At 60.5% G+C, this 12,612-nt stretch overlaps 1 protein-coding gene across 1 annotated transcript; it reads right to left on the reverse strand.

Moving 5' to 3' along the window:
- Positions 1-910: 910 nt before the first annotated feature.
- On the reverse strand, positions 911-12,266 carry LOC135892636 (zinc finger and SCAN domain-containing protein 21-like). Its single transcript, XM_065420434.1, has 5 exons — positions 12,206-12,266; positions 11,928-12,119; positions 11,218-11,319; positions 2,981-3,885; positions 911-1,390 (listed from the first exon to the last, which is right to left on the reverse strand). The coding sequence occupies exons 1-5, from the start codon at positions 12,264-12,266 to the stop codon at positions 911-913; spliced, it is 1,740 nt and encodes a 579-aa protein (XP_065276506.1).
- Positions 12,267-12,612: the final 346 nt, after the last annotated feature.

Here is a 12,612-nt window from a genome sequence, read left to right on the forward strand (position 1 = left end):
CATAGGCCCTGCAGGAACCAGGAGCCCCCCCACAAGGGTCAATTCACACATGCAGCCACTGGTTGGGGGAGCCCAGCTGGGGACCTTGTGCTGACTGGGGCAGGTTCTCAGCAGCTTGGGAAGACCAGTGCTCTGCCGGGCTCCCCAAACCCAAGGCACCTGAATCCAGCAGCCTCATGAAAGGCTGGCCCTGGTGTGCCGAGCAGGGCGGGGGACTCGCAAATACAACAATTAGCTTACAAACATTTTTAATAACAAATAAAATCAGTTGTGTGTCTCTTGCTCCACCTGACCCCTTCAGGCAGAGGGGCTGGGCAGGGGCCTTTCCACTCTTGGGCCCAAGTTCTGCCATACAGGGGGACATGAAAAAACAAGGCCCTGGTCTGGGCCCAGTTCCTGGAGGTGATACCCTGGGCCAAGGAGCGAAGGGGGAGAGGGAAAGAGCTGCCCTCCACCCAAGCAGAGGGGCCCCTGCCTTAAGCCTGCTGCCAACCCTGCCCCAACCACTGATGCACAAAGGAGACACAGCCCCCAGCCAGCCAGCCTCAGGGCTGCTTTTTATGCAGTGGAGTAGCTGAGGCAGCAGCATTTCATGTGAGAAGAGGCCCTGCCCTGCCCCCAGCGACACAGGGGAGTCCAACCTGAGGATGGCAATGGGTGCCAGGGCAGAATGGCACATAGAAGGCCAGGCCAAAGAAGAGATGTCGGGGTGCAAGATCTCCCAGGATGGTCAGACCGCTCAGTCCAAACAGCCCAACACAGCTGCCTGCTCTGCAATGGGGTGGGAGTGCAGGGACAGAGCAAGGGGGTATTTGCATTGAGGGCCCCCGCACAGGGGCTGGGGGGATGGTTGGGCACCATAGTGCCAAGCCAGACATCATGGCTTGCTCTGAGCCTCACCCATGGCTGCTCACGCCGTGCCCTCCCCCCGGTGGCTGAGCATATGGAGCTGCAGCTTGTGGAGATCGCTGAAGGTGCTGTGGCACTGGTGGCAGGAGGGATAGTGCCTGCGCAGCCGCATGTGCTGCTTCAGCGACCTCTGGTACACAAAGCGCTTGGCACAGACCACACAGATGTAGGGGCCCAGGGGGGGCCGGCCTCGCCTTCGCTTCTTGGGGGGCTGGCCTTGTCCTTGCTTCTTTGGGGACTGGCCTTGCGCTTGCTTCTTGGGGGGCCGCCCTCGCCTCTTCCCCTGTGGGACAGGCTCCAGTTCCTCGTCCTCTTCGGCCCCGCTCTCCCCTGCCCAGTCCTCCCCAGAGCTTTCCCCGAGGTCGCTGCCCTCCCCTGCTCCCTCCTCAGTGTATTTCCCTTGGGGCTGGGACTGCCGGAAGTTATAGGATTTGTGCCACGCTCCCTGCTCAGCCCAGAGCTCCTCTGAGGGGGCTGGCAGCTGTGGAGGGGCTGAGGGGGGTGGTGGGGCTGGCAGCGGCAGCAGGGGCCGTGGGGGAGCTAGCAGTGGTGGGCCTGAGGGAGGTGAGGGTTGCAGGGTGGCTGGTGGTGGTGGGGAATGCAGGGGCTGTGGGGAGTGCAGGGGGGCTGATGGTGGCAGGGGGTGCAGGGGTTGGGATGGGGCTGGTACTGGTGGAGTGTGTGGCCCGTTGCCCTTCTCTGCTGACATCCTGCTGGTGAGATCACCGAGCTGCCCTCCTGCTGGCCGCTGAGCTTTGGCTGCAGAAAGAAGAGACAGGTCAGGGAGGTGTGTGTGTGTGTGTGTGTGTGTGTGCAGGGGGAAGGAGATGACCCTTCATGGTCCAAATAAGAGCCCCTCTGAATAGGCAGTGAGGGCCCAGCCCCCAAGGAGGGAGCATGCTCTGCCAGGGGAGAGGAGTTAGACGGAGGATTCAGCCCCCGAACCCCATGGAAAGGGGTTCCCAATGGGGGTGAGGGCCAAATTCTGATGTCCCATCAATCTGTGCACCCCCATGACTCCAGCAGGGAGTTCTGGGGGTGACCCCCAACTTTTCCTCCTTAAAAGGCCCCCTTCACTGCCCTTCCTTCAACTCTAGGCAAGGAGAGTCATGGTAGAGCCTCCCTTGCTCAGAAAGGCATGTGTGCTTGGGGCAATCCTCCGTATTTCCAGCGCTTTCCCTGGGCCCAGGACCCCAAGTGACATGAACCCAGCCCCCCCCAGGCAGGGAGGCAATCGGCTCATATTGTGGTTGGCACATCCCCCCTTTCCATGCTTGGCACAGGGCATGGCCCAGTCCTAGCCAGGAAGGCAGGGTGGCCATCTTGTCCCTGGCAGCCATCTTGTCGGCACAAGCCACACTGAGGTTTTGTAACGAATGGGGCCGCATGGGAATTGCTCCGGGGCCCAGCTACTGCAGGGAGGCCGACAGCAGAGGCTGAGAAGCAGGAGCCAACCTGCCCAATAGCTAAGCATTGTGCCCTGGTGTTAGTATACGGTACCTGGGGCTGGGCGCAGCTCTGGCATCCTCCTGGGTACTGGTCCTTGCAGAGTACATGCATTGGTACTCCCGGCTCCCGTGCCCGTGTCCCTTGGGGGCACAACCATCTGGGGTGGGATCTGAAGGATGATCTTGGTGCCCGGGGGCAAGGTTGCTGGGTTCAGTAGGATCAGGCCGTTACTTATCACTCCCGTGACTGGGTCTGAGGGAGGGATGGTCAAAGGGACTGAGACAGAGGCCAGTGAGGCCGCGGTCATCGATGTGGTTGAGCTGTGGGGCCTCACTGCTGCTCGGGCTGGGGCCCCAGGCGCTAGTGGGGCCGGAGCTGCGGGCCCGGCTGGGGTGGAGCCTGGGGGCCCGGCTGGTAGTGGGACTGGGGCAGAGCCTGGGGGCCCAGCTGCTAGTGGGGCTGGGGGCCCGGCCGGGGCAGAGCCTGAGGGCCCGTCTGCTAATGGGGCTGGGGGCCTGGCCGGGGTGGAGCCTGCTGCCGGCACAGAGTCAGGGACTCTAACCACGAGTGACTCTGTCCCCGGAGTCCTGGCACTGTTGTGTCCCGGCCGGGATGCACGGGCCTGGGCCTGGGCCCGGCAGAAGTGCCCTCCCATGTACTGCACCCCACAGCGCGTGCAGGTCTGCGCCCCCTTGTGCAGGCTCTTGTGGAAAAGCAGCTTGAACTCAAGGGTGAAGACGGCGCCGCATTCATCGCACACAAAGGCCTTGTGGCGGCGCTGGTGCAGGCGCAGCAGCATGGGGCTGGCGAAGCTCTTGTCGCAGTCCTCGCAGCGCAGCAAGGGCTTGGGGGCCGAGGCCTGGAGCTGCCCCACGTGGCTGCGGATGTGCGCCAGCAGCTCTGCCTGCGACACAAAGCTGCGCTTGCAGTCCATGCAGGGGAAGGGCCGGATGCCCTCGTGGCGCCGCAGGTGCTCCTGCAGATCGGGGGCCGAGGCGAAGACCTTGGGGCACTTGGAGCAGCTGAAGGGGCGTTCCCGGCCCCCGCTGTGCACGCGCTGGTGCTTGGTAAGGTTGGAGGAGTCGGTGAAGGACTTGCCACAGGCGTGGCACGAGTACAGCGCCTCCCGCGTGTGGATCCGCAGGTGCTTCCGCATGTTGCTGCTGTTGGCGAACTTCTGGCCGCAGGTGGGGCACGGATAGACACGTGGAGCTGTCCCTCCCTGGGGACCCCGCTTCCTCTGCCGCTGGGGAGAGGGCTCAGCATCTTCCTCCTCCTCCTCTTCAGCTGAGCTCTCCTCCGTGGAGCCACCAGGGGAGTCTCCCTCCTCCTCCTCTGCTGAGCTCTCCTCCGTGGAGCCAGCAGGGGTGTCTCCCTCCTCCTCCTCTGCTGAACGCTCCTTCGCAGGACCCCTGGGTCTCAGGGAATAGCCCCCCTGGCTGTCCGGGGCAGCCTCTGAGGACTGGGCAGGGGAGGAGGGTGAGGAAGGTGGCACTGCTGGGCTGCCGGCCTGGCCCTCTTCATCATCTGCAGAGAGAGGCACATGGTGAAATGCCCATCCTGGTGGGGCTGCATCTGGCAGAGCAGCTTAGCTGGCGCCTCAGCCTCCCCCACCCCTTACGCTCTCGGCCCAGTTCAGCCATTCACCCAATTGCTCTTCAGTCCCACACCACTAGCCCACGGCTGCCCTCCGCACCCTGCTCTCAGCGCCTCGGAGAGGGGAGATCAGAACGCAGCCAAGCCCAGAGCTGGTCGCTGGTGGATGAGTTAAACACAGGCCTCGACCCTGACAAATGCCGACAAGGGCGTCCCACCACCAGAGCACTTGGGGGGGACGGAAGGAGGGCACTGTCCCCATGCCCCCGCGTTAACACCACCCCGCTCCTGCCAGCTGGGCTAGCACAGCGCTCAGGCGTCCAGTGGGGACGGAGGACAGCGCCTGAAGACCCAGAGCCAGACGCTGCTGCTCCCCAAGATGGATTTGCCCGAGACTGCATATGGGTCACAGAGGAACCGCTGCCGAGGCCCTGTCCGAGTCTCTGTCCTGCTCCAGCTCGGAGGTTCTCAGATGGTGACACCTGGAGCAGAGCCCTCGCCCAGGGAAGATGTGGTGATCTCAGGACAAGGGTCTACACATGAGATGGGGTCTCAGCCACAGACCTAAACAATCAGACTGACCACAAGGCGCTTGAATCCCACCAGATGCAGCCAGACAGGAAGGGACCCACAAACTCTCCCCCGACTTTGGGAACAGAACCTACCCGATCTCCCAGTGCAGCTGACTTCCCCACAGAGCGCGTTTCTTCACTGGCCTCCCTCCCTCGTTCTTCCTCACTCTGCTCACATTTACCGCCCCCTTGCACGCCTCCTCCTGCTGGGGGTGGGGGTGGGGGTGGGCAGGGAGCGCTCGCCTGGATCCCTGAGCAGGGCGCTGGGTACAGCCTGCCAGGCCCCTGCCCTCCCCACTTCCCCACCAGACAGGCGGCTGGAGCCCAGCTGTCTTGCTGGTTCTCCCTGTGGCTCATCAGCTACCTCCTGACACATCCAGCAGTGGGCTCAGCATCAGGCAGCGCAGCCCCCAGGTGGATCCACCCCCAGTTCCCAAGTCCCTCCCCTCAGGGGTCATAGAATCATAGAATATGAGGGTTGGAAGGGACCTCAGGAGGTCATCTAGTCCAACCCCCTGCTCAAAGCAGGACCAATTCCCAACTAAATCATCCCAGCCAGGGCTTTGTCAAGCCTGACCTTAAAAACCTCTAAGGAAGGAGATTCCACCACCTCCCTAGGTAACCCATTCCAGTGCTTCACCACCCTCCTAGTGAAAAAGTTTTTCCTAATATCCAACCTAAACTTCCCCAACTGCAACTTGAGACCATTACTCCTTGTTCTGTCATCAGGTACCACTGAGAACAGTCTAGATCCATCCTCTTTGGAACCCCCTTTCAGGTAGTTGAAAGCAGCTATCAAATCCCCCCTCATTCTTCTCTTCTGCAGACTAAATAATCCCAGTTCCCTCAGCCTCTCCTCATAAGTCATGTGCTCCAGCCCCCTAATCATTTTTGTTGCCCTCCGCTGGACTCTTTCCAATTTTTCCACATCCTTCTTGTAGTGTGGGGCCCAAAACTGGACACAGTACTCCAGATGAGGCCTCACCAATGTCGAATAGAGGGGAACGATCACGTCCCTCGATCTGCTGGCAATGCCCCTACTTATACAGCCCAGAATGCCGTTAGCCTTCTTGGCAACAAGGGCACACTGTTGACACATATCCAGCTTCTCGTCCACTGTAACCCCTAGGTCCTTTTCTGCAGAACTGCTTCCTAGCCATTTGGTCCCTAGTCTGTAACAATGCATGGGATTCTTCCGTCCTAAGTGCAGGACTCTGCACTTGTCCTTGTTGAACCTCATCAGGTTTCTTTTGGCCCAATCCTCTAATTTCTCCCTCTGTATCCTGTCCCTACCCTCTAGCGTATCTACCACTCCTCCCAGTTTAGTGTCACCTGCAAACTTGCTGAGAGTGCAGTCCACGCCATCCTCCAGATCATTAATGAAGATATTGAACAAAACCGGCCCCAGGGTCACTCCACTTGAAACCGGCTGCCAACTAGACATGGAGTCGTTGATCACTACCCGTTGAGCCCGACGATCTAGCCAGCTTTCTATCCACCTTATAGTCTATTCGTCCAGCCCATACTTCTTTAACTTGCTGGCTGTCCCTTTCCCCTCCCCACAGCTGTGGGTCTCACGCTCCTCTCCAAGGGGAGCTGGATTGAAGAGAGCCAGCACTGCTCATGCACAGCCTCACTCAGCAGGGGCAGCCCCGGCCTAGCCAGGTGGGGGAGTCCTCGTCACCAACCCACACTGGTCACAGGGGTGGCAGGAGCCTAACCCCAGCTCTGCAGTAAGGCCCTTCCTGGCTCTGCCCGGAGAACAGCCTGGGATGCCCCGGCACTGGGCGCGCAGTTCAGGGCCCCGCTCTGTGCCAGTGCTCAGCCACAGTCCAGGCTCCACGCATGAGCACTCGTCTACATGGGAAAGCGATACCGGTATAAGCCAAGTGTGAATGTAAAGTGACAGCTGCACCGGCGCACCATACGCACCTCCCCACGGCCCCAAATGCTGCACCGGCACAGCATACGGATCCCCCCTCGTGGTGAACGCTGCACCAGCGCACCATACGGATCCCCCCTCACGGTGAACGCTGCACCAGCGCAGCATACGGATCCCCCCTCGTGGTGAACGCTGCACCAGCACAGCATATGGATCCCCCCTCGTGGTGAACGCTGCAGCAGTGCACCATACGGATCCCCCCTCGTGGTGAACGCTGCACCAGTGCACCATACGGATCCCCCCTCCTGGTGAACGCTGCACCAGCACAGCATGCAGATCCCCCCTCACGGTGAACGCTGCACCGGCGCAGCATGCAGATCCCCCCTCCTGGTGAACGCTGCACCAGTGCAGCATACGGATCCCCCCTCCTGGTGAACGCTGCACCAGCACAGCATGCAGATCCCCCCTCACGGTGAACGCTGCACCGGCGCAGCATGCAGATCCCCCCTCCTGGTGAACGCTGCACCAGTGCAGCATACAGATCCCCCCTCCTGGTGAACGCTGCACCAGTGCACCATACGGATCCCCCCTCCTGGTGAATGCTGCACCAGCACAGCATGCAGATTCCCCCCCACGGTGAACGCTGCACCGGCGCACCATACACATTCCATCCTGGTGAATGCTGCACTGGCACACCATACGCCCCCGCCCCACCCCGATGAATGCTGCACCAGCGTGCCATATGGCCCCCACTCCCTATTAACGCTCATGCTGGGATAAGGGGGGGCCTTCAGCTTATGTCGCTCTGGAAGGAGTTTAGCTAAAGCCCTCCAAAGTCACTTTTATCCTGGAGTCAGAGGGGCCGCAAGGGGGGTTGCACCAGTCTAACTGTACTTGTTTAAGCACAGTGGGGAAGCTTCCCACATGGACATGCCCTGAGGGAGCCCTGGGCTCTTTCAAGCGTGTGCTCCAGGGAGCTCCAGCACCTGGCAGAGGAGATAAGTCCTGCTCTATCCCACGCGGTCTGGGGCCTCCCTGTCAGGGAACAAACAGAGACCCAGGCAAGTAACAGACTCCAGCTCCGACACTCTACAGCCCTGGGAGCGGACTCCTTCGCTTTGAGCCTGGGAGGAGTCCTGATGACCTCTGGGACTGACCATGTGCTTCGCTGCCTTGCTGAACTGGGGTCTCAGCCCGCCGGCTGGCTGGGTTTTTCCCCTAGTGCTTCCCAAACGGTGACAGCAGGAATATCTGCACCAGCTGTGAAAACCCAATTAGACACCCGTGCTTGTGGCATCAGCATTGGCTAATTCTGAGCGAGCAGCTGCATGTGAACTCACTGCGTGGGCACCACGGCATCTGTCAGCGGAAAGGAGATCTGCCCTCGGCTACAGGAGCAGGAGGTCCCAGTCGCTGGGGTAACGCAGGAGAGGAGAAAGGGCTCGGCAAGGAAGGGCACCGTGGACAGGTTTGTCCAGTGCCTGCGTAACAGGGCTGGGGCCGCAATACCAAGCCGAGGCCTATGGCTGCAACACACGATTACTACTCTCCAGTGACTAGGCCAGACCCTCCCCCGCCCTGGCCCCTGGGCCATCATTCACAGCAGCGCAAAGCAGGGGAAACACGACCAGCTCCGAACGGCAGCATTATATGCTCACGGACACGACGGACCGAGAGGGCCCCTGGGTTTGTTAAACACGCCTCACACATTCGTGATGGGACCTCTGCTGAGCCGAGTAGCCCATGCGTGGCACAGGGACCCCAGGAGCACAGGGCTACAGCTGCTCACACCAGAATAGCTTCTCGTAACTTTAATGGTGAACAAAACAGTCCGGCACAGCCCCTGGGTAGCGGGAGAGTCACAGGCAATGCTGCTGGAGACAAAGCGGTAACTTTCCCCTGGCCTGGTGTAAAGGAATCACATTCCCCTTGGCAGAGCTAGTGATAATCACCCTGTTTTTGGTTTTGCTGCAGGAAGCAAAGCAAACAGGCTGCTCCTGAGCTGGCGTTCGGGATGGACGAGGTGACAGCACCTTGCACACCGGGCCTGACCCTGAGAAGAGCCAAACTTGAAAGCAGATTAGCCCAGCAGCTCTCAGGTGCCCGGCTACCTGCTCAGGATCGCAGCAGCCAGACACTTTTCGGTCAGATGCAGCTCAGAAGGGAGCAATCTCATAACAAAGCTATTTCCTTCAACACGGGCCTCATGCAGGCCGAGAAACGTGCAAGGTAGCACCCAGCCCAGCATGGCCAATCGCCCAGGAGAGAAATGCCACTGAACAGTCTGTCTAAACGCAGTGAGGAGGATGAACCACACAGGAAGCCAACAGCTGATGATACAGAGAAGTTTGCCATTTGGATGCACTGGAGTGCAGGGGCTGTCAGTGCTCTCATCAATTCATCCCCAGCAAGCGAGAAGTTGACGGGTATCGCTTTCCAGCACAACGTTCAATCGCACCATTTTCAGGTCCCGAGGCAAGTTCCAGCTGAGTGGGGACGTGCATTCGCCCAGGCGCACTCTAGATCAGACTGAGTGGGTGGAGGCTTCCTGCCTGGTTCCTAGCTTCCAGGCAGAATTTGCAGGAGCGCTCAGCACTTGTCTAACCCGGCTCCCGCTGAAAGCTGGGGGCTCTGGGAAATCCCAGGCTGGGAGCGCAATGCACGCTGGGCAGTCACCACAGCTGCGCATCCAACTGCGTGCCAAGAGCCAGGCAGAGGCATAAACGGAAGTTTACCAGCACGACCGTGGCAACTGCCTGCCTGATTCTGGCATCTGCACGTGTAGCGCAGACGCATGTTTCCGGGCGTACGTTGCTGGAAATCAGGCCCTCTTGCTACATTCTGCTCAGCCAGCACAGCCTCGCTGTTATAGGGGGCTTTTCCTTTAACACTTAATGGCTATTTTAAAAAAAATAATCCTATGACAACGACTTCCCAAAACCCAGCCCAGCTCCACAGCTGCCTCCGTGGCCGAAGCTCTTTCCTGTTCAAAACATTCTATTCCAAGTGGCTCTGATGCTTCCCCAGCAGTCAGCAGGGCTCCGAAATAATAGGCTCATCTGACACCGAGAACCGGCAGCGCCAACTAGCTCCAAAGGTTCCAAAAATCAAGAGAGCGAGAAACAACAAAGCCACGAGGACTCTGGAGAGACGCTTAGTTCTCCACCAGGCCCGGGAAGAGCACACGCACACCACAGCACAGCCTACTGCTGTTGCTCTAACCTAAAACGCCCTGGGCTTTATGGGCTGGATGCTTCAGGGATTTGGGACCTTTGGATTCCTGGTCCCCATTTAATGCCCAGTTCCTGCCGGCTCAGTGGCCTGGTGTCCAGCCACACACACGAGAAAGCACCCCTACAACTAGCTCCCAGAGCAGCCAAATGACCCTCTCTGTCCTAGAGCCAGGAGCTGGGGGAGCTGCAGAGGAGACAGCTCTTGTACCCTCAACAGCCCGTTTATTGGGCGGGCCACAGGAAGTCAGTGTTAGATGGGCAGGGAGGTGTTTCGCACTGGGGGTGAGGGCGAAGGCTGGAGTAGGATCTCAGCAGAGGGGAGTGGAGGCTGCAGCACAGAGGGGCCTGCGGAGGCCATGGCGAGGTGGGGAGAGGGGAAGGAGTGTTTGGGGCCCAGGCGGAGGTTCTGCAGAGGCAGGAATGAGGCGCAGAGGATAGGATGTGATGACAGTTTATGCTGAACACCAGGGAGTTCTTTCCCATGGTGAGATCTATGGGGCTGGGAATCTTCTCCCAGTTACGGGGCGGGAGCCCCGTCGCCTGGGTTGTGGCTCAGTCACTGGCTCCAGGGCCGCGCTGCCCAGATGGATTACCAGGCCTTTCCCATCGACAGCCGCGGTTAGTGTCATTCGTGCTGAGCTCTGGAAAGCTCCCAGCGCCCCGTGGCGCCAACCCCGGAGACAATCTGACACGTACACCCAAGTGTCACCTGCGAGACTGAAAGCATCCACCCTCCAGAGACGTCTGCATGTTAAACGCCACAGGGCGCCTCCTGCTGCCCGCGTTATCCTGACAGACGGCGGGGGCAGAGCTGCCTCTGCAGCTGAAGTTCCCACGTCCCCTCCCATTGGGCAGCGAGCTCTGCACTTACCCAGCAGCGCCGGGGCAGAAAGCAGTGAATAAATGCTGCATCTGGCACGTGACACACGGCTGGACTCGGCCCTTGCCGGTCGCTCAGAAGCTAGCGAGCTCAGTGGTTAGTGAAATGGCAGGGTCTCCTGCGAGCAGGGACACAGGGCAGAGCTCCTCTGTGTGAGCCCCAAAGGCTGCTGTGTCCAACTCCCCTGACCTTGGGATCCCAGGCTCAAGGGGGCGCAGCCGCTGCAGAGCATGGAGAGTGCCAGGCAGAGCACCACAGCCCCCAGATCACTCTGCTTCCCGCCTGCGCCTCCCCTGCTGAGCCCCCATCCCAGATCCCTCTACTCGCCCAGGCCCTTCCAGATCTGTGCACGACAGGCCACTGCTCTTCCCCCGCCCCCCGCAGGAAGGTGCTGCCTCAGGCCCCGACAGGGATCCCCGTATGCATGTGCCAGCTGCAGAGCCCCAGCAGGAAGCCAGGTATGCCCTGTACCTCCGAGTCTTCGCCCAGCCATCTCCCTCTACGAGGTGCCCAGCTGCACTCAGGGCCCTTCTCAGCGAGCTGGGCAGCACCGTGACGGCAGCAGATCAGACCAGGTCATCCCTCCTCCTGCCTTGCCGGTGCTGGTAGGGCAGGAGCCCAACGGCCCCTTCTGAGCTGTGCCAGGTGGGCTGTGCAGGACTCAGGTCAACCCAGTGACACCCTCTCCCCCATCACCTGCTTCCCGAGCCTCGCTCTCCACCCTGTCTGTGTCATAGGCAGGGTCCTCCCGGATGAACTCGTAGTCCAGGTCCATGGGGTCACCCCGGCACCATTTACCTGCGCAGAAAGCACATTGGGTGGGAATCTGAGCGTCTCTCATCAGGGCAGGAGCTCAGAGCGACGCCTGGCCCTGCCAAAGCCACGGGGCAGGGAGATGCAGGGGAGAAGGCAAACCATGCCCAGGTGGGTCTCTGGGGAAAGGGGCACATCCCTGGAACTTTCAGTGCCTGGCTCCTCTCCCCAACCCTGGCCTGGGACCCATCTTCACGCTGCCGGGCTCTGTGAGAGCAGGCAAGGATGGGAAGTGGCATGTTGGCAGCAGAGCTACTACACAGTCCTGAGCCAGACCGAAGGGTGGGAGCACCGGGCCGGGAGAGGGACTAGGGCTGGGCAAGGGGAGAGCTAGGAGCCTTGGGGGTGTCTGAACAAAGCAGATGTTCCCTGTTTTGCTAGGAGCTCCGGCGCTGGGGGAACTGGCTCCTGGAGTGGGACTGGGCCAGGCAGCATCTAAACCCAGACTGGACAGAGCCCTGGGGATGGTCTGTAGGGAACCACCCTGCTGTGGCCACAGGTGATCTGACAGGGCTCTTCCAGCTCTAAGTTCCCTGGGCGGGGGAGCTGGCCAGCCTACAGGGGTATGGACACTACGCTCCGAGGGCACCTACTCTTCAGCAGCATGGAAGAGGCCGTGTCCTCCCACTCCTCATCCTCAGGCCTAAGCTCCCACTGCTGGATCAGCTCGTTGATTTCCGCATCCAGCTGCTGGGCCTGCTCGTCGAGGCTGCTGGTGCTGCCCTGGAGCTCCAGAGCCGCCTGGGGAGATGGTTCCTGGGCCACGCTGGAGGCCTGGCGCGGAGCTGCGGTAAGGAAGGGGTTACAAGGAGATGGTCAGTGCGTTGCTTTACTCAGCCCTATATGGGTCTGCCTTTTATCTCCCCATCACCTGGCTCCGGGTAGGAGAGGACACCGCTCCCCTCTGGCTGCTGGATTTTGGCTCTCCCCATGTAATAAAGGGGGAGGCAGGGAGCGTCCGGGGTAAAATCTCCCCCACGCGTGGCCTGGGCCCCACCCAAGGGTGCGAGCAGTGCGCAAGGCCTCGTTCAGCCATCTGCACTGGGCAGGGCGGATCCCAGCCGGTGCCCAGTGTTGGGAGCTTCAAGCTCAGTGTGCGCACTGGGGGGTCTCTCGGGGGGCGGCCATTTTAAGGCCGCTGCCCTGTACCCCCTAGAACGAGGTCACGTCTGACGATGCAGAGGAAAAACGAAGCCTGAGCTGCCACAACAAGGCCGGGCCAAGCAGCAGCTTTCAGACAGAGCCCCAGGAAAAGAATTCATCACGTCCCCCACCTCT

Source organism: Emys orbicularis, chromosome 20 (assembly GCF_028017835.1).
Source record: "Emys orbicularis isolate rEmyOrb1 chromosome 20, rEmyOrb1.hap1, whole genome shotgun sequence".
Taxonomy (NCBI): Eukaryota; Metazoa; Chordata; order Testudines; family Emydidae; genus Emys; species Emys orbicularis.

Coding starts and splice junctions, on each gene's coding strand:
- LOC135892636 (XM_065420434.1), bottom strand. CDS start 12,266: ATGGGGAGAGCCAAAATCCAGCAGCCAGAGGGGAGCGGTGTCCTCTCC. Junction 12,120..12,205: donor CCTCTCCTACCCGGAGCCAG/GTGATGGGGAGA, acceptor TCCTTACCGCAG/CTCCGCGCCAGGCCTCCAGC. Junction 11,320..11,927: donor CTCTTCCATGCTGCTGAAGA/GTAGGTGCCCTC, acceptor CTTTCTGCGCAG/GTAAATGGTGCCGGGGTGAC.